A 22,113-nucleotide genomic window follows, 5' to 3' on the forward strand; every position below is an offset into this window, starting at 1 on the left:
CGCTCTCTCATTCCCCATGTTTCTGTCGCTCTCTCATTCCTCGTGTTTCTGTCGCTCTCTCATTCCCCATGTTTCTGTCGCTCTCTCCTTCCCCGTGTTTCTGTCGCTCTCTCATTCCCCATGTTTCTGTCGCTCTCTCATTCCCCATGTTTCTGTCGCTCTCTCATTCCTCGTGTTTCTGTCGCTCTCTCATTCCCCATGTTTCTGTCGCTCTCTCCTTCCCCATGTTTCTGTCGCTCTCTCATTCCTCGTGTTTCTGTCGCTCTCTCATTCCCCATGTTTCTGTCGCTCTCTCCTTCCCCATGTTTCTGTCGCTCTCTCCTTCCCCATGTTTCTGTCGCTCTCTCATTCCTCGTGTTTCTGTCGCTCTCTCATTCCCCATGTTTCTGTCGCTCTCTCCTTCCCCGTGTTTCTGTCGCTCTCTCATTCCTCGTGTTTCTGTCGCTCTCTCATTCCCCATGTTTCTGTCGCTCTTTCCTTCCCCATGTTTCTGTCGCTCTCTCATTCCCCGTGTTTCTGTCGCTCTTTCCTTCCCCGTGTTTCTGTCGCTCTCTCATTCCCCGTGTTTCTGTCGCTCTTTCATTCCCCGTGTTTCTGTCGCTCTTTCATTCCCCGTGTTTCTGTCGCTCTTTCATTCCCCGTGTTTCTGTCGCTCTTTCATTCCCCATGTTTCTGTCGCTCTCTCCTTCCCCGTGTTTCTGTCGCTCTCTCATTCCCCATGTTTCTGTCGCTCTCTCATTCCCCGTGTTTCTGTCGCTCTCTCATTCCCCGTGTTTCTGTCGCTCTCTCATTCCCCGTGTTTCTCTCGCTCTTTCCTTCCCTGTGTTTCTGTCGCTCTCTCATTCCCCATGTTTCTGTCGCTCTTTCATTCCCCGTGTTTCTGTCGCTCTCTCATTCCCCGTGTTTCTGTCGCTCTCTCATTCCCCATGTTTCTGTCGCTCTCTCATTCCCCGTGTTTCTGTCGCTCTCTCATTCCCCATGTTTCTGTCGCTCTTTCATTCCCCATGTTTCTGTCACTCTCTTATTCCCCATGTTTCTGTCGCTCTCTCATTCCCCATGTTTCTGTCACTCTCTCATTCCCCATGTTTCTGTCGCTCTCTCATTCCCCGTGTTTCTGTCGCTCTCTCATTCCCCGTGTTTCTGTCGCTCTCTCATTCCCTGTATTTCTGTCGCTCTTTCCTTCCCCGTGTTTCTGTCGCTCTCTCATTCCCCATGTTTCTGTCGCTCTTTCATTCCCCGTGTTTCTGTCGCTCTCTCATTCCCCGTGTTTCTGTCGCACTCTCCTTCCCCATGTTTCTGTCGCTCTCTCATTCCCTGTGTTTCTGTGGCTCTCTCATTCCCCATGTTTCTGTCGCTCTCTCTGTCTCCGTGTTTCTGTCACTCTCTCATTCCCCGTGTTTCTGTCGCTCCCTCATTCCCCGTGTTTCTGTCGCTCTCTCATTCCCCGTGTTTCTGTCGCTCTCTCATTCCCCGTGTTTCTGTCGCTCTCTCATTCCCCGTGTTTCTGTCGCTCTCTCATTCCCCGTGTTTCTGTCGCTCTCTCATTCCCCGTGTTTCTGTCGCTCTCTCATTCCCCGTGTATCTGTCGCTCTCTCATTCCCCGTGTATCTGTCGCTCTCTCATTCCCCGTGTATCTGTCGCTCTCTCATTCCCCGTGTATCTGTCGCTCTCTCATTCCCCGTGTTTCTGTCGCTCTCTCATTCCCCGTGTTTCTGTCGCTCTCTCATTCCCCGTGTTTCTGTCGCTCTTTCCTTCCCCGTGTTTCTGTCGCTCTTTCATTCCCCGTCTTTCTGCCGCTCTTTCATTCCCCGTGTTTCTGTCGCTCTCTCATTCCCCGTGTTTCTGTCGCTCTCTCATTCCCCATGTTTCTGTCGCTCTCTCATTCCCTGTATTTCTGTCGCTCTTTCCTTCCCCGTGTTTCTGTCGCTCTCTCATTCCCCATGTTTCTGTCGCTCTCTCATTCCCCGTGTTTCTGTCGCTCTCTCATTCCCCGTGTTTCTGTCGCTCTCTCATTCCCTGTATTTCTGTCGCTCTTTCCTTCCCCGTGTTTCTGTCGCTCTCTCATTCCCCATGTTTCTGTCGCTCTTTAATTCCCCGTGTTTCTGTCGCTCTCTCATTCCCCGTGTTTCTGTCGCACTCTCCTTCCCCATGTTTCTGTCGCTCTCTCATTCCCCGTGTTTCTGTCGCTCTCTCATTCCCCGTGTTTCTGTGGCTCTCTCATTCCCCGTGTTTCTGTCGCTCTCTCATTCCCCGTGTTTCTGTCGCACTCTCCTTCCCCGTGTTTCTGTCGCTCTCTCATTCCCCGTGTTTCTGTCGCTCTCTCATTCCCCGTGTTTCTGTGGCTCTCTCATTCCCCATGTTTCTGTCGCTCTCTCCTTCCCCGTGTTTCTGTCGCTCTCTCATTCCCCGTGTTTCTGTCGCTCTCTCATTCCCCATGTTTCTGTCGCTCTCTCATTCCCCGTGTTTCTGTCGCTCTCTCATTCCCCGTGTATCTGTCGCTCTCTCATTCCCCGTGTATCTGTCGCTCTCTCATTCCCCGTGTTTCTGTCGCTCTCTCATTCCCCGTGTTTCTGTCGCTCTCTCATTCCCCGTGTTTCTGTCGCTCTCTCATTCCCCGTGTATCTGTCGCTCTCTCATTCCCCGTGTATCTGTCGCTCTCTCATTCCCCGTGTTTCTGTCGCTCTCTCATTCCCCATGTTTCTGTCACTCTCTCATTCCCCGTGTTTCTGTCGCTCTTTCCTTCCCCGTGTTTCTGTCGCTCTCTCATTCCCCATGTTTCTGTCGCTCTCTCATTCCCCGTGTTTCTGTCGCTCTCTCATTCCCCGTGTTTCTGTCGCTCTTTCATTCCCCGTCTTTCTGTCGCTCTCTCATTCCCCATGTTTCTGTCGCTCTCTCATTCCCCATGTATCTGTCGCTCTTTCATTCCCCGTCTTTCTGTCGCTCTCTCATTCCCCATGTTTCTGTCGCTCTCTCATTCCCCGTGTTTCTGTCGCTCTCTCATTCCCCATGTTTCTGTCGCTCTCTCATTCCCCGTGTTTCTGTCGCTCTCTCATTCCCTGTGTTTCTGTCGCTCTCTCATTCCCCATGTTTCTGTCGCTCTCTCATTCCCCATGTTTCTGTCGCTCTCTCATTCCCCATGTTTCTGTCGCTCTCTCATTCCCCGTGTTTCTGTCGCTCTCTCATTCCCCGTCTTTCTGTCGCTCTCTCATTCCCCGTGTTTCTGTCGCTCTCTCATTCCCCGTGTTTCTGTCGCTCTTTCCTTCCCCATGTTTCTGTCGCTCTCTCATTCCCCGTGTTTCTGTCGCTCTCTCATTCCCCATGTTTCTGTCACTCTCTCATTCCCCATGTTTCTGTCGCTCTTTCATTCCCCGTCTTTCTGTCGCTCTCTCATTCCCCATGTTTCTGTCGCTCTCTCATTCCCCGTGTTTCTGTCGCTGTCTCATTCCCCATGTTTCTGTCGCTCTCTCATTCCCCGTGTTTCTGTCGCTCTCTCATTCCCCGTGTTTCTGTCGCTCTCTCATTCCCCGTGTTTCTGTCGCTCTCTCATTCCCCGTGTTTCTGTCGCTCTCTCATTCCCCGTGTTTCTGTCGCTCTCTCATTCCCCGTGTTTCTGTCGCTCTCTCATTCCCTGTATTTCTGTCGCTCTTTCCTTCCCCGTGTTTCTGTCGCTCTCTCATTCCCCGTGTTTCTGTCGCTCTCTCATTCCCCGTGTTTCTGTCGCACTCTCCTTCCCCATGTTTCTGTCGCTCTCTCATTCCCCATGTTTCTGTGGCTCTCTCATTCCCCATGTTTCTGTCGCTCTCTCATTCCCCATGTTTCTGTCACTCTCTCATTCCCCATGTTTCTGTCGCTCTCTCATTCCCCGTGTTTCTGTCGCTCTCTCATTCCCCGTGTTTCTGTCGCTCTCTCATTCCCCGTGTTTCTGTCACTCTCTCATTCCCCGTGTTTCTGTCGCTCTTTCCTTCCCCGTGTTTCTCTCGCTCTTTCCTTCCCCATGTTTCTGTCGCTCTTTCCTTCCCCGTGTTTCTGTCGCTCTTTCATTCCCCGTCTTTCTGTCGCTCTCTCATTCCCCATGTTTCTGTCGCTCTCTCATTCCCCATGTTTCTGTCACTCTCTCATTCCCCGTGTTTCTGTCACTCTCTCATTCCCCGTGTTTCTGTCGCTCTTTCATTCCCCGTCTTTCTGTCGCTCTCTCATTCCCCATGTTTCTGTCGCTCTCTCATTCCCCATGTTTCTGTCGCTCTCTCATTCCCCATGTTTCTGTCGCTCTCTCATTCCCCATGTTTCTGTCGCGCTCTCATTCCCCGTGTTTCTGTCGCTCTCTCATTCCCCGTCTTTCTGTCGCTCTCTCATTCCCCGTGTTTCTGTCGCTCTCTCATTCCCCGTGTTTCTGTCGCTCTCTCATTCCCCATGTTTCTGTCGCTCTCTCCTTCCCCATGTTTCTGTCGCTCTCTCATTCCCCGTGTTTCTGTCGCTCTCTCATTCCCCGTGTTTCTGTCGCTCTCTCATTCCCCATGTTTCTGTCGCTCTCTCATTCCCCGTGTTTCTGTCGCTCTCTCATTCCCCATGTTTCTGTCGCTCTTTCATTCCCCATGTTTCTGTCGCTCTCTCATTCCCCATGTTTCTGTCGCTCTCTCATTCCCCGTGTTTCTGTCGCTCTCTCATTCGCCATGTTTCTGTCGCTCTTTCCTTCTCCATGTTTCTGTCACGCTCACATTCCCCGTGTTTCTGTCGCTCTCTCATTCCCTGTGTTTCTGTCGCTCTCTCCTTCCCCGTGTTTCTGTCGCTCTCTCATTCCCCGTGTTTCTGTCGCTCTCTCATTCCCCATGTTTCTGTCGCTCTCTCATTCCCCGTGTTTCCGTCGCTCTCTCAATCCCCATGTTTCTGTCGCTCTCTCCTTCCCTGTGTTTCTGTCGCTCTCTCATTCCCCATGTTTCTGTCGCTCTCTCATTCCCCATGTTTCTGTCGCTCTCTCCTTCCCCATGTTTCTGTCGCTCTCTCATTCCCCGTGTTTCTGTCGCTCTCTCATTCCCCTTGTTTCTGTCGCTCTCTCATTCCCCGTGTTTCTGTCGCTCTCTCATTCCCTGTGTTTCTGTCGCTCTCTCATTCCCCGTGTTTCTGTCGCTCTCTCATTCCCCGTGTTTCTGTCGCTCTCTCATTCCCCGTGTTTCTGTCGCTCTCTCATTCCCCGTGTTTCTGTCGCTCTCTCATTCCCCGTGTTTCTGTCGCTCTCTCATTCCCCGTGTTTCTGTCGCTCTTTCCTTCCCCGTGTTTCTGTCGCTCTCTCATTCCCCATGTTTCTGTCGCTCTTTCCTTCCCCGTGTTTCTGTCGCTCTCTCATTCCCCGTGTTTCTGTCACTCTTTTCTTCCCCATGTTGCTGCCATTGTTTCCCTGGTTCGAAGTCCCCACCAGCCATTCTGCTCCTGATTCTTCATTGTCAGTGTCATGCAAAACATCCACCCACTGACGAAACCTTTCAAGTACAGAATCCTCACACTAACACTGACCTGGCAAGATTCTATTCTGAACTAAAATTGCTGGAGTGCCTTTCTGTCGGACAGCTGGGAGAGTGGGTATCAAAGGAATCTAAGCTCCATCACTGCACCCCGGAAAGGAGCCAAGGAACATGAGTTAACATTAAAACCATGAAAGACGTGTCCACGTTCGTGGGCGATCTTTCGATGGGAACGATTATTTTTGAAAAATTCACATTCCAACACATACATAAGATTCCTACATTTTCTGAAAAATGAATAAATTACTATGAGTCTGACCAAGTACTTTTGAAATCCTAACAGTTGCAGGAGCAAGGTCAAAGGTTACACGAGGCAAGGAATGCAAAAACCTCTTCACAGATTTCACTTTAATCACTGCAGACTTTTTAATTTCAAAATATACTTTATTTCATACAACTTAAAGATACCACACTTCCAAGGCGATACAATTCAAAACAATATAACACGGATCGTCCACAATATGATTCCAATATTACAATTTAAACACAGTACATATCTTTTATTACATTCTGTACAATACAAGGTGGGGTGGCCTTTCCCCATATGCCCTTTGCTTCAGTCGCACCTCACTTCGATGCATCCCACAGCACGTACTCCTGGACCTTGGAGTGTGCCAGTCAGCAACACTCTGTCATGGACAGCTCCTTCAGCTGGAAGACCAGCAGGTTTCGGGCGGACCAAAGGGCCTCTCCACCGAGTTGATGGTCTTCCAGCCGCAGGTGATATCTGTCTCGGTGTGCGTCCCGGGGAATGGCTCGTAGAGCACAGTGTCCTATGTTACCAAGCTGTTGGGGATGAACCAGGGCAGATACCAACAGATCTCTCTCCACATCCTCTGTGCGAAGGGGCAGCCCATCAGGAGGTGCACGATGGTCTCCTCCCCGCTGCAGCCTCGAGGGCAGCTCGCGGTGGCGCTGAGATTCCGTGTGTGTTGGAAGGACCGCGCTGGGAGGGCCTTTCTCGCCACCATCCAGGCAACATCCTGGGGCCTGTTGGTCAGTTCTGGCGACGAGATGTTCTGCCAAATGGCATCGACCGTCTGGTCGTGGGAAAAGCCCGATCGAGTCCACCCTCTCCTTTCCTTGCAGGACTCTCAGAACGTTCCCTGTCGACCACTGTCTGACGGCCTTGTGGTCGAAGGGGTTCCTCCTCAGGAACTTTTCTGGGAGAGGAGGGAGGGCGGGGACGGTCCAGCTGGACAGGACATGCTGCGCCTGCTCGGCCAGCGTGGCCAGACCCAGCCTTCTCAGTTTTTTGGACAGGTAGAAACTCAGCACGTAGAGACACTTGGTGTTTGTGTACTGGGGCTCTACACACATCCTGAGGCAGCTACATACAAAGGTGGCCATCAGGATCAGAGCGGCATTGGGGATGCTCTTCTTCTCTTTGTCTGGGGGCTTATACATGGTGACCCTGTGGACGAGTTCTACCTTGGTCCTCCAAGATAGCTCGGGTGACTGACGGCGGAGTTGTGGGGAATGGGCCAGACCCTGGCCACGTACAGCAACACCACGAGTACCTCACACCTTATCACCAGGTTCCTGCCAGTAATGGAGAGGGATCACTCCACCCACATACCAAGCTTTTGTTTGGCCTTAGCGACCCGCTCCTCCCAGTTTTTGGTGCAGGCCTGGGGCCCCCCAAACTGGATCCCCAGCACCTTCAGGTAGTCGGACTTGATGGTGAAGGGGACAAAGGATCGGGTCTCCCACCTGCCAAAGAACATGACTTCACTCTAACTTCGGTTCACTCTGGCCCCCGAGCCAGCTTGAAACAGTCGCAGATGCCCATCAGTGTGCGGACCGACTGCTGATCGGAGCAGAAGACGGTGACGTTGTCCATGTGCAGAGAAGCCTTGACCTGAGAGCCTCCGCTGCCTGGGATTGTCGCCCCCGATACCTGCGTCCTTCCTGATGGACGCGGCAAACGGTTCGATACAACATACGCATAAGACCGCTAAGAGAGGACAGCCCTCCCTGACTCCAGATCTGATTGGAAAACTCTCTGACTCCCACCGTTGATTAGGACTGTGCTACAGATGTCCGCATAGTGCAGTTGGATCTAATCGCGGATTCCCTCCTTGAACCCCATTTTGGAGAGCACATCCATCATGTACGTGTGGGATATTCTGTCAAAGGCCTTCTCCTGGTCCAGGCTGATGAGGCAGGTGTTGACCCCTGTGTCCTGCATGTAGGCGATCATATCCCCGAGCAGCACAAGACTATCAGAGATCTTCCTGCCGGGTACAGTACAGGTGTGACCGGGGTGGATCACCCGCTCCAGAGCAGACTTGAGTTTGTTGGCAATGGCCTTAGACAGAATCTTATAGTCGACATTTAACAAGGAAATGGGTTGCCAATTTCTGATTTCTTCCCTCTCCCCCCTTCCACTTGTCGATGAGGGTGATGATGCCTTTCCTCATGGACTCTGACATACTGCCTGCCAGAAGCATACCCCCGTGCACTTCCAGTCGGTCTGGGCCTATCCAGTCCCACAGAGCCGAGTGCAACTCGACCAGTAAGCCGTCACTTCGGGGAGTTCTACTCTTCTCGAAGGACCGGACGGCCTTTGTCAGCTCGTCCAAGGTCAGTGGCCGATCCTCGCTCTCCCACTCGCTGTCCTCTAAGACTTCCATGATAGAGGACAGGAAGGACTGGGAGGCCGTGCTGTCTGTGGGCTTAGCGTCGCGCAGCCTGGCATAAAATGATTTGCTGATCCCTCGGTATGTCGGCCTGCGGAGAATTCACTGAGCCTTCTTCCTCCTTCAGGCTGCTGATCACAGAGGTCTCTCTGTGCAGCTTCTGGAAGAAGAAGCACGAGCGCTTCTTGCCCTGCTTCACGGAGCGGACTGTGGACCGGAAGATGATCTTTGAGGCCTCGGAGGCAAAGAGCAAGGCTTGCTGGCCCTTCACCTCTCTGAGTTCCTCCCCGACATCGATCCCCATCGACTGCAACTGGAGCAGATCCTACGTGCTTTTCTGGAGCTGTGACACTTCCCTCTGTCTCTCTCTCACCTTCTAAACACCTTTGAGGATGAAGACCCTCTTGATGTTGGCCTTGATCGCTTCCCACCAGTGCACCATGGAGTCGAAGAGGGGTTTCACAATCCTCCAACCTGTGTAATCCCTCTTTAGTTCCTTGATGTTCTCCGGGGTCAACAGTCTCATGTTCAGTTTCCATATCCCCCTGCCCATCCTCTGGTCCTCCTGCGATTGACAGTCGGCCAGTAGGAGGCAGTGGTCAGAGAAGAACACCGGTTGGACGTCCGTGGATCTGACCTTGAGCGTTGGGGTCACAAAAAGGAAGTCTATCTTGGAACGGACGGACCCGTCTGGCCTGGACCAGGTGTATCTCTGCGGTGCTCCGTCTGCAGGGTTGCTGAAGACGTCACGAAGCTTTGTGTCTTTCACCACCTCCATCTGGAGTTTGGATGTGGCGTCCAGTATTCTGCCGCCCCTGCTGGATCGTCCAGCTGCATCGATGATGCTGTTGAAGTCTCTGGCGAGAACGACTGGCCTAGAGGTCGCCAGCAGCATCGGGAAATGCTGGAAGACCTCCATCAGCTCGCTCTCGAGGGTCTTGCTCACATAGCTATTGTCACTGGCCAGAAACCAAGAGAACAACCGACCGTACAGCTTTGGTCAGCTGACTCATGTCTCACTTTATAGGCCCTGTAGTGCAGTGAAGCCTAACTACATGTTTGTTAGATCAACGTCTGTGACTACATTAGCGGCTGAGACTCAGTTGGCAGCTCCATTTTTCCCGTGTTGTTTGATGATCCCTTGGTGAATCATGGTTACAGCACAGAAGGAGGACATTCGGCCCATTGAAACTGTGCCGGCTCTTTGTAAGAGCGATCCAGTTAGTCCCATTCTCCTGCTCTTTCCCCATAGCCCTGCAAATTTTTTCCCTTCAAGTATTTATCCAATTCCCTTTTGAAAGTCACGATTAAATCTGCTTCCACCACCCTTTCAGGCAGTGCATTCCAGATCATAACCACTCGCCGCATAAAAAAGTTTTTCCTCATGTCGCCGTTGGTTCTTTTGCCAATCATCTTAAATCTGTCCTCTGGTTCTTGACCCTTCCGCCAATGGGAACAGTTTCTCTTTATTTACTTTATCTAAACCCTTCAGGATTTTGAACACTTTTGTCAAAACTGCTGTTAACCTTCTCTGCTCTAAGGAGAACAACCCCAGCTTCTCCAGTCTACCCATGTAACTGAAGACCCTCATCCCTGGAACCATTCTAGTAAATCTTTTCCACACCCTCTCTAAGGCCTTCACATCCTTCCTAAAGTGCAGTGCCCAGAATTGGACACAATACTCCAGCTGTGGCTGAACCAGTATTTTATAAAGGTTCAACATAACTTCCATGCTTTTGTACTCTATGCCTCTATTTATAAAGCCCAGGATCCCATATGCTTTTTTAACCGCTTTCTCAACCTGTCCTGCCACCTTCAAAGATTTGTGCACATATACTCCCAGCTGTCCCTATTCCAGCACCCCCTTTAGAATTGTACACTTTGGTTTATATTGTATCTCTTCATTCTTCCTGCCAAAATGTATCACTTTGCACTTCTCTGCATTAAATTTCATCTGCCATGTGTCTGCCCATTCCACCAGCCTGTCTATGTCCTCTTGAAGTATATCACTATCCTCCTCACTGTTTACTACACTTCCAAGTTTTGTGTCATCTGCAGATTTTAAAATTGTGCCCTGTACACCCAAGTCCAAGTCATTAATCTACATCAAAAAAAGCAGCGGTCCCAGCACCGACCTCTGGGGAACACCACTGTATACCTTCCTCCAGACCGAAAAACAACCGTTCACCACTACTCTCTGTTTCCTGTCACTTAGCCAATTTTGTATCCATGTTGCCACTGCCCCTTTTATTCCATGGGCTTCAATTTTGCTGACAAGCCTGTTATGCGGCACTTTATCAAACGCCTTTTGAAAGTCCATATACACAACATCAATTGCATTGCCCTCATCAGCCCTCTCTGTTACCTCATCAAAAAACTCAATCAATCCGTCATCTTTCTTTCCTTTGGCCCATAGGAAGCTAACGATGACTGGGCCCCTTAAGCAGTCCAGATCTAATCAGTCTGCAGATAAATTGGCTGCTTCTATACTAGTTCTGGCTTACAACAGTCACGTATAGTTGGTGATTACAAAAAGCAACTGCAATGAGTCACACTCAGCAATAAAGTAACATTTGAGATATTGAAATGCTAAAATGATGAAATATCAACACAAATTCAAATAGATTTATGATTGTATATATTTGCCTCTGGTTTCTGAAGTGTTAACTTCCCCGATCAGGGTTTGGTTTTATCTTGCATCATCCTACGCTGTGAAAGAATGGAATGTCTCGTATCTGTTATCTAGTTTGTCTGAAGTACAAGTATATGGCCTGAAGGCACACGTTAAAGGAAGTATTTTGAGATTCCTAGATGAGGTGCAGTCTACAATCTCAAGCAGTGACATTTTAAATAAATAATGGCACCGCAAGTCTGTGTGAGTGATGTAGTGTCAGAATAGGTGCGTCAGTCTTTGAAAGAAAGCAGATTCCTAGAGCAGCAACTGCACTGCTTAAACAAGGTGCAGTCGGTTTCTAGTTATAGGTGCCTGTTATAAATTCTGAGTCGGTGGTCAGTCTTCTTTCGGGTTCAGCATCACCAGTTTCTCCCATAAGCAGATCCCAATTCCCCTACAATCAGGAGTTTACCTCTGCTGCCCAACATCTAATCCCATGATAGCATAAGCCAAGGGGCTGTAATCGTGAAATCTCTTGTTATATGAACTGGATATTCGTGCTCAATCGTCTGAAAGGCAGACTGATTCACACGTTAGTTAGATGAGGACAAATGTAAATCAATAATCAGGTTTATTTTATAATTGTTAAGTGAATGAGCGGAGTAACATTTAGAGTAAATTTCGTTGCACTTCAACTTAATTCCGTATCACTCCTCATAATGTGGAAAAATATCAAAACATGTCACACTGAATTATTAGCAGGCTAAATAACGCTCGTCTGGCCAGCCATTTATCTGATCCTGATCAGCTGTTTCTTGAGGAGCATTTGCTCCCTCCTTGTCTGCCTCCCTCAACAGATCTTCTAAAACCGAACTAGACCATGTGTTCCTATCTTTGTGTTTAGCTGGATAGGAAGTCTGACCAACTCCTAGCTCTCCCTGCCCAGGGGTTGGCCAGTAGGGCTGCCAATTAAACCAGCCATTGCTCTCTTGGGTGGCAGTCCCTAGAAACTACCCCCTGCTATTTTCATTGGACCATTTACGGCATTATTCTGGCGTTTCTGCGGATCTTCTGTTGAAGAATCAGATGATGGAGCCCGATCTGGCGGACGATCGGGAGAACCCTTGCGTTAATTCAATCCCGTAGTCTATTGCGCACGGTCTGAGCCTAGTGAACCTCACCAAAGTTGAAGCGTGTTACAGTGTGGTATGACGAGGACTGGGGGAGCGGACTCTGCAGGTTCTTCTCCTCCGAGTCCCACAAGAAAGCTATAGACCTCCGCTGTCCTGAGCTCCCCCCATTCCCTCCCACGTGACCTTCTGAAAACTCCTCCCTGCAATTTACCTTGTTGTCAGCGAATGTTGCTTTGGTGTCAGCCAGCACCCTCCTGCCACCTGAAATTCTGCCCCCGTCCACTGGCCAGCTACCACTTCTTGCCCATTTCGGGTGGGCAGCTGAATGGTGGCACGGAGACGAGACCCGGGAGTTAAAATTGCCCCAGCAATTGCTGCCGAGGTCGGGGGGGGTTCGTGTTTGCCTTCCCCCCCCACCCCGCCTGCCCGATTCCCGCTGCTGGTTCAAATCGGGGCCGTTAGTTCTGATTTTAAAGAATGCACACATGCTATGTGCTGTACTTGTATGTACACTACATGTACCATATTTTCCTCATGTAAGGATGTGCAGAATTTGTATTTCTCCCCTGGTGCCAAAAGAGTCATTGGGCAGTACAGGAGGGGACAAAACGCAGATGTGTTGGAGAGGAAGGGGACAGATAGGAACAGGAGGATGGCATTTAGCCCCTCGAGCCTGGTACACCATTCCATTAGATCATGGCTGATCTATGCCTCAACTCTACTTACCTACCATTTTTCCAAATCCATTGATACACTTACCTAACAAAATCTATCGATCTCAGTCTTAAAAATTCCAATTGACCCACCATCCACAGCCTTTTGGGGGAGGGAGTTGCAGATTTCCACGCTGTGTGTGAACAAATACTTCCCGATTTTACTTCTAAATGGCCCAGCTCTTTTAAGATTATTCCCTCTTCTTCTGGATTCCCCCATAGTTTCTTTGTATCTGTCCTATTGAATCCCTTTATCATTTTAAATGCCTCAATTAGATCATCTCTCAACCTTCTAAACTCAAGGGCATACAAACCTAATTTTATATAATCTGTCCTCATAATTTAACCCTTTAAGCCCAGGTATCATTCTGGTGAATCTGGTGTAGCCCCTCCAAGGCCAATATATCTTTCCTGATATGTGGTGCCCAAAACTGAACACCGTACTCCAGATGGGGTCTGACCAAGACTCCTTACAACTGGAGCATCACTTCCTCACTTTTGAATTCTAACCTCCTTGAGAGAAGTCCAACATTCCATCAACCGTTTTGATTACTTTTTGAACCTGTCCTGTGGGGAATGGAGACAAAATGTGTTGGCCACGCTGGGAGATGCAGGTGACACTTCTACCAGTTTATAGAGGATCTCCGTGAAGTGCAGGCAAACATGGACATTCCAAACACCACAGGAACCAAATTTTGGACGAATCACAAAACTTACTTTGGAGGCAGCCTGTGCCCTCCCAGAGGCTCACCTCAGGAGTCTTTGAAATGTTCCCACAATCTCACCGGAAATATCTTGACCTTCACTAACTTTTTGTCATTTTTTGTTTGTGGAGAATTTAAATCCAGAAACGATGGTCTGTTTTTGTGTTTTGAAACTCAACGTTTATGTTACAAATTAGTATTTTCTGTGCTAAACATTTCTAAGTTATATCTCACTACGAAACTGTAACCTCAATGAAGTCTGAAATGTGCAGTTTAACTTGCGAGGTTGCCTCTGACACCAAGGATGCCACTAGAGCAATGAGCACCCACCTCGGGGTATAATTTCACCGTGTCACCAGAATGCAATGAGTGGCAGAGATGCACGATCACCAGTGCTTGTGTTGGGTCTGCCATTTTGATCTTGGTACCCTGAGGGTTGCTAGCTTGTACGGACCTTCGTGTAAGCTGCATTCACGGTATGACAATGTTGCAAATGTGACTTTGTGGTAACCGCACTCGCGTAAGATTTGTACCAGTCTTGTGGAATGCACCTCGAGGTTGAAATTGGATGAATTTGGCATCAAAGCGATGGATTTGTCATCTATTGGAAGTGATTTATAAAGAAAATATAAAACAGGAAGCTTCACCCCGTCATCTGAAAATATGTAAACAATTTTACAACACCAAGTTATAGTCCAACGATTTTATTTGAAATCTACAAGCTTTCGGAGGCATCCTCCTTCCTCAGGTAACCTGAGGAAGGAGGAAGCCTCCGAAAGCTTGTAGATTTCAAATAAAATCATTGGACTATAACTTGGTGTTGTAAAATTGTTTACAATTGTCAACCCCAGTCCATCACCGGCATCTCCATATCATCTGAAAATATGTGGGGTATGAAAAAGGGGGTGAGAATGAGAGGAGGAGGGACAGGCCAGTTCTGGTTTGTTTAAAAACATCAGTGAAATTCACTCCTGGAATTCAACAGTTGTAAATGTTCAAAAAGAAAAGAGTTGGTGAAAGCTGGAGAAGCTTGTGTGACTCAAAAGAACATTTTGCAATCTCACTAATCATGAGAAGCAATCTAATTCAAACAGGAAGTTTGGTCAATGTAAATCTGATTTGAACATCAGTGTAAAGGACTGTTTATGCACCAAGCCTGAATCGGTTACTACAGAGAGAGAAAAAAAAAGCTTTGCAGCTTCTGTGCTGCTTGCTTGTTTCTTCCAGACTTTAATGCTGCCGCTGGGTGCGTTCTCACATCATGGGGATCAAATGTTTGACGAATAACATGCTGTGTAAGCTGATTCCCATTGGTATGCACTGGTCTGTCTTCGAACAGCCTCTCTCTTTCTCTGTTTAATTTACATAACTGGCGGCACCAGCTCGTCATACTGAATTGCACCCATGTGCAACAGTCACTCCATGAATTTCAATTGAAAAGCCCTGTTATCAGTTGATTTTGCAAGCTTCAGAATTTCTGTAATAGCACCTTCCCATTTCAAGCATTTGGCATCAGCATCGAGCACTCCCAGGTCAGGCACACATGGTTAGGCACAGAGTAAAGTTCCCTTCTAATCTATCCAACAACGTGCCTCAGCCCCAGAACAGCGCCCTATACTGCACTGGTGTTACATTTTTTCCCCATTTCCCACAATGGCCATCCTGTGGCCTCCCTGAATGAGATTGCCATTTTAGTCTCAAATTAGTGGCAGTTTTATACTGTAGACCCAGAGTTAAGTTGATACTGTCCAAACTCATTCATGTAAGACTTTTACAGCTAACAGTATTCTAACCCACCGTATCTCTTCTGGGGTTTTTTCTCTCTGTAGTGCCAAACTAGCTAAATAATCCACTGTTGAATTTGAACAGAATTCTGCTTTGCAGCTCTTGAATTGCAGAGAGTCACTGCTGAAGAGAATAGTCTAGCATGACAGAGCAGAGATGCAGCCATTTTCTCTCCAGAGTAAAACAAACACAATTTTATAAGTTCATTTTTATTAACATTGTGATCTTAGGCCCCATCCACTGAAAAAAATCAAGAAATTTGATCCCCAAAACACGAGTAAAAATTCCATGTAGTGAAAATGCAATTTGACCTAGTCCGTCAGCACTGGTTTGATTTTAGATACAAATTGCCAGTTCCTCAGAAGAGTGAAATGTTGCCGCAACTTCCGTATAAACGAAACCAGCTTTAGCAGCACTATTATATGAGTCTCCTCTGTGACATGCTTCAAATGAGGGTGTGTGTGACTTGTGATACAAACATATTCTTAGTGCAGCCCATATCTGATCAAATCGAGCCCCTAGTTTTGAACAATCTCAAAATGAGATGTTTTGTGTGCCACACTTTGAGAACAGAGACAATGTTGTGGGTCCAGTCTGAGGTTGCAATTCTTGATATTGCTGAACAGTCTTGTTTTTCACCGGCACCATCAAATGTCATATTTTGGTTATTGGAATTTCTAACTTGCAAGCCAGAAATGTATTTTCTCGTTGTAGACCAGGGATCAAACCTGGGACCCGCAAGGGTCAGTTGCACACTGGGCCGAGCCTATAGCGGGATCTACAAATTTCTGATGGCACAGGAGTTTATCAATAACATTTTCACGGTTGACCATCAAGTAAATCTCACCTCCGAATCCCAGCTCTTGACATCCCACAACTGGGCACATGGAGCAGGAAGTCCATCAAGGTCTGAGCTGAAGGGCGGTCAGAATGGACAAGTGGATCCAGGGTAACATAATGAGTACCACTGCTGATCTCAAACCGGGGTTCAGATGGCGGACAAAAACCACTAAAAGCTTTACTTTTGCAATCTAATCCCCTCCAATGAGTTTGCGCTTTTATAATAAGCGGTGTTCAGCATATTTTATATGTCGTATACTCGTTATAGAATTTTCTGTAGTGGCAGTGGCGTTGCTTTTATGTGACGCCGCTGCCGCTCAACCTGAGCTTCTCACCCGCGCCATAAATTGATAACAGGAGACATTTAAAAATCAAGACCAGATGCAGAAAAAACAGAATGAAGGCACAAAGCAAAAACCTGAAGAGCAGGCCAGACATCAGTGTGAGCCAGAAAACAAACAAGCAGAAGGAAAGAGAAAAGAGGGCAAAGACACAAAGGAAAAACTAAAACCTACCTATACCCTGCTCACTGTGTGATGGCAACACCATCCTCTCGGCTTCAATCCTCTGATCACTACCCACAGACCCAATGACTTCCCCCACTCCCAAGTCCCAAGCATGGCTCCTGGCTGGGAGTGTGGAATTGGTGAATTTATCCTGTTATTTTCTATTACTGTATGAGTAAACCATGCATCCTACAGGGCCGAAACTTCATTTAGATCTAAAATAGCTCTTTATAAATTTGGAGCACAATGAGGGAAGTGGACAGTACCATTGCTGCGTTTAACAGAATACAATTATAATTTCCCATTGACCATTTCGCTGAACATGAGGCACAGAATCCCAGACCATCTGGTTGAGCAGAATGAGGAGTGGTGGGCTCCAGACCATTCATGTGAATGAGAACTTAAAAATTAATTGATTAACTTGGGGAGATGGAGTGCTGTTAAATATTGTTCCCCAGAATCTGGAGATTAATAAAAAAAAAACGTTATTTTTGGAATGTCCTAGTATGTACCACATACATGATCAGGGATGCAAAGGCTTATTAGCAGGGGTTTTTGTAACATAGATATAATCCTGCTGCTGTCACGTGACCTTGGGGCAAATGAGGCAATGGCACCATCAATATTGATATTGTATTGCTTACTTTTTAATATAGTACCACATAAGTGTTGTATAAATAGAATTACCGACCTGAAAGTGATGAGACATGGGAAAATAATTCAATTCCTTATATTGGGGCCCATGTGGTCACTGTTCAGAGTTCATGAGTTGCATCTTTCTGATATTCTCCGGAATGGTTTCACCATCTCCAACCATTTACAGTTATTGTGTTGTGTTGTGTACCTTATCTGTCCTTCATAATGTTGAAGATGGTGGTCTGATATTTGAAAAAGGGTCAGTTGTATGAGTTACAGGACATCACATTTGTAAGTAAAACCGATGGTGGAAAGCATTTGCTTTGCCAAGTATTGTTTGACAGGTTTTGATCTTCTTGGCATTGCATGTCTGGAATGGAGACCAAATATAGTCTTCAGGTAAAGTGGAGCTGGAGGCTGGGGGATAATTGGACCGGGGCACACAGACGTAATTCAGTCCTCATTTTAAAGTCATACATTTGGTTCATATTTATATATTTCCATTAGAAACTCCTATGTCCACATTTGTAATGGAAATTACCTATGTAAACTTGTCACATTGTAATTGCACCCTTCTGCCAGTGGTAGTGTTGCGGTGCTTCCACTGGGGGGAGGGGGTGACAAGTTTACATAAGCAATTCCTCTCATAAATGTGGGCAGAGGAATTTATAATGCAAAAGATTGACAGGAAGTACTGCAGACATAAAATTTTTAATACATATTAAAGATATAGTATGCCAGACAGATGAGCAAAGGTCCCAGGTTTGATCCTTTTTTTGCACTGCATCAGTTGATCTCAGCTAGGGTGGCAGTAGGGTGCAATAGTTGTCTCAACGCCCATGGACTAGGGAGGGGGAAAATCAGATGAGGTTTTCACTCCTAATGCCTAACCGTTGCCCCTTGCCGACTGAGGACAAGAAATGTGGCCCTTTGATGAGATACTGAGGGCTGTCAGCATCCATTAAAATAGGTACGGATGAAGTTGAAAGAGACCCAAGAGTCTTATTAAACTCAATGCTCAACATGTCCAACCAATCCAGAATAACAATCAATAAAGGCAACAGAATATTGAACTAGATAGCCAAAACAGTAGAATACAAGCCAGAAGAAATCATGACCAAACTGTACAGTGCTCTGGTCAGACTGTACCTTGATTGCTGTGTCCAGATCTGGTCGCCGAGAAACAAGGCAGATATTCCCGTGCTGGAGGCAGTGCAGAGAAGAGCCATGAGGCTGATCCCAAGTGTCAGGGGTCTGAGTTATGAGAAAAGACTGGAGATACTTGAGCTTTTCAGCTTGGAGATCAGGCATCTGAGAGGTGAACTTATAGAGGTATATAAGATAGTCAATAGTATTGAAAAGAATAATCCGACACAGGTTCCAGTAAATGGTAACTTTTGGACTGATATCTGGAGGTTCTTCTCTATGCAAAGAGTAATCAACATTCGGACTGGAATTCCGGGAGGAGTGGTGGAGATGAAAACCCTGAAATCATTTAAGAAACAACAAGATGAAACAATGGGGGGAGAGTGGGATTATTCAGCATGGATAAATTAAGATGGGCCAAATGGCCACCTTCATCCATAAGTAACTTGTGAACTTCAAATTGTTTCTTTTTTCTCTCTTTTTCTCTTTCTCTTTTTCTCCTTTCTCACACTCTAGCTCTCTCTCTTTTTCCTGCCTCCCATTTATTGACACTACGGTTAAACAGGCTGATGGTAAAATGGTTTCACAGAAACTTGGAGCATCAATGTGGGACAGTGTACCCTGACAAAGGATCCCATTGCTTCACTCCATTGAGTTGCTATGCGGAGGCATCAAGCAAATGCGAGCTTTGCACTAGGTTCTTCAGTCCTGGGCTGTATATGTATTCATCCTCTGCTCAGATTGACATTGTGAATTCCTGGGAGCTTTTGCTCTCAGGCACAATAAGTGTATGACCCAGGGAGATCAGACAGTCAGCATAAAATAACTCTAATGAGTGTTCTCAGACATTCCTTCCCCTGAAATTGTATCTCAAGCTGCGATTTTTTCTTTACCATTTGAAGATTGTGATTTTTTTTTTCTGTTTATATTACAGCACAAATTCAGCCCAAGCACTTAATTGGAAACGACAGCTCCGACAGTGATGATGAATCCCACCCCAAAGGTAAGAGTTAAAGTGTCGAGTGGTCTCTCTGCCAGAACCTGCTTGTTTTTAAAGGAAAAGGCACATCCAAACCAAACACAGTGCTTTTCACCCTGCGAGGTTTGGATGTGCCTCTTAAGTTTATGCAGGCGAGCTCCTTGCTCTTAGTGGGCTAGATGCTTGGGAGCTTGTTGGGTTGGAGATGGAGTGGGGGGGAGATTGCATGATAATGCATTGGGCGGAATTTAAAAGGGATATGGCCACTAAATGATGAATGGCTGAATATTTGGGGAGATATAGGCTTTTGTAATTTATTAAGGCTGTATGAAGAAAAATTAGTGACTGCCAAAATATATATGGAGGGAGGCAATAGGATCTTTGGGCAACTGATGGAGTCACACACCAGCTTGTTTGATGGCAGGGGAGATGGAGGGATGAAAGGAGATGAAATGCATAAGTTACTTGCTTCATGCGTCTCTGAGGAACACGCACTTATTGATAATGATCTCTGTGCTAAGACTGGAAAGGGATGGTGGCAAAAAGAATTGAATACACTGTTAACTTTGCCTGGTACCAGCAATGCTGCCCCTTTGTTGCAGCCCAAGCAGAAACAATGGGAGGATGCAGTTCCATCAGGGACTGGATAAAAGGACTTCCCCCTCCCTCACCTCCCAATTTCCTGGGTCCTGCTTGCCTGAATTCTGCTGGTGGCAGCAATCGGCCAGTTGTAAAGTTGATTATCACTGTTCAAATCCAGTGAAATTCCTGTATTCATTGTTGGGAAAGATTCCTTCTGATCGTTACATGCAGCATCATTGGTAAGCAAAGATTAATCAGGGGTTCCTGTTCCCAATTGCTATCCAGCGATCCTCGCCGGAAATTTGCATGTATATATGTTTATGAAACAGAATTATGCTCGGCTGTGATGCCACCATGAAGGAATTAACCAACACTCCAGCTGGGATAAGAAATATTGAACCAGCAATATTATGGATGTCATTATATTACAAGCACTGGTTTGAAACTGGTAACTACCAAGAGTGACAAAAGGCCAGCACATCTCTGCTCACCAGCATCTGAATGCTAGTTACATTTTAATAGTCGAAATGCACCAACAGGCCAGTCAGTTCTCTAATAACAAAGAGATAAAAAGTTTCACTTTTAAATCCATTTTGCACCAATTGCAATTATGCTGCAGTAGGTATGAAGCTGAAGTGAAATCAAACTGGCTCCTGTTGATGGTCTCTCACTAACTTTAATTCTAGTCCAACGATTTTATTTTTAATCCCACAAGCTTTCAGCTTCCGCCTGAGGAAGGGGAAAGCCCCCGAAAGCTTGTGGGATTAAAAATAAAATCGTTGGACTATAACTTGGTGTTGTAAAATTGTTTACAATTGTTAACCCCAGTCCATCACCGGCATCTCCACATCATAACTTTAGTTCAGGCAACATCACACACAAATTACATGGTACAGTTTCTACCAATAAAACTGAAACTTTGCAACATCTGTAATATGTGTAGCGAATATGCCTCTTGGAGATCATTGGATGTAGGACGCAGCGCTGAGTGTTTTGGGAGTGATGAATGCACCTCAGTAAATTGATGATGAGACTTACTAAAGTCCAGATTGCAGTGAAGATATTCAACGGAAGTTTGCTTTCCTTGTGACAGAGGACCGGGTTGGCAGTGAGGCAGCTGATGCAGAAGAGGAGAGCCAGAGAAATAACCAGGACAGCTGGGTACAGAGGATGTTAAAGGCCCTGTTCAGTGACACTGCACTTTTCAACACCCGTGAAGGCCGAGCTGGCAAGGTGCATAACTTTATGCTGGGTCTCAACCTGAACACGTCATTCCCGCTCTCCCCTCTCTGTGACCTCATGTCCCAAGACGTGTTGGAAGATGATGAAGTAGAGGCTGCAGTCACAGGTTAGTGATAACACCGCTGGGTTTTTTTGGACGGTCAGGCTCGTGTTTAGCAGTCAACCCTGCCACTGTGAATAACAGTGGGCCGGATCTTGCTGGAAAAATAACAGCATGTTAATGACGTACTCCATTATTAATGTGTAAATTTGGCAGCAAGTTCAGGGGGTTAAGAGATAATCCGTGAGTTGTGAATCTCCAGAACCTGCTGGTCGATTTACACCCCTCCGCCGTTTGCTTCACACAAATATCATCTTCTCTAACTGTCACTCATCTGCCATCTACCTTTGTGTATATGTGTCTCTCTCTTCCCCTTACTCTTCATTTCATTTCTAGTTCAATTTCTGCTTTTTGTCTCTCTCTCTCCCTCTCTTCCTTAAAAATATAAGAACATAAGAAGTAGGAGCAGGAGTAGGCCATACGGCCCATCGAGCCTGCTCCGCCATTCAATAAGATCATGGCTGATCTTTGACCTCAACTCCACTTTCCCGCCCGATTCCCACATCTCTTGATTCCCTTAGAGTCCAAAAATCTATCAATATCAGTGTTGAATATACTCAATGACTGAGCATCCACAGTCCTCTGGGGTGGAGAATTCCAAAGATTCACAACTCCTCGTCTCAGTCCTAAATGTCCGACCCTTATCCTGAGATTATGCCCTCTAGTTCTAGACTCTGCAGCCAGGGGAAATAGCCTCTCAGCATCTTATATGTTTCAATGCACTGCCTCCAAGGCAAGTATATCCTTCCTTAAGTAAGGAGACCAAAACTCGATACCTTCTTTCTTCTTTCTCTTTATCTATCTCATCTTTTCTCTTTCTCTTCCCCCATTCTCTCTCCCTTTCTCTTACTATTTCTGCAGTCATTTTTTTTGTCTATCCTTGTGGCTCCCTGTGTCACACAAAGATAGCAGCTGCAGGAATCACCCCATAACTGCAGTACACAGACAGTGACATTTCTGGATTTTATGGGGGTT

General features: G+C 46.9%; 1 protein-coding gene across 1 annotated transcript in view; it reads left to right on the plus strand.

The window, feature by feature from the left end:
• LOC137325397 (cytosolic phospholipase A2-like) overlaps window positions 1–22,113 on the plus strand; it is a 150,737-nt gene that overhangs the window by 105,163 nt on the left and 23,461 nt on the right. Inside the window, exons 13-14 of the mRNA XM_067990459.1 lie at window positions 19,170–19,238; window positions 20,890–21,144. Coding sequence (XP_067846560.1) covers window positions 19,170–19,238; window positions 20,890–21,144 — 324 coding nt within the window. The remainder of the gene's footprint in view (window positions 1–19,169; window positions 19,239–20,889; window positions 21,145–22,113) is intronic.

This window comes from Heptranchias perlo, chromosome 9, assembly GCF_035084215.1.
Source record: "Heptranchias perlo isolate sHepPer1 chromosome 9, sHepPer1.hap1, whole genome shotgun sequence".
Taxonomy (NCBI): domain Eukaryota; kingdom Metazoa; phylum Chordata; class Chondrichthyes; order Hexanchiformes; family Hexanchidae; genus Heptranchias; species Heptranchias perlo.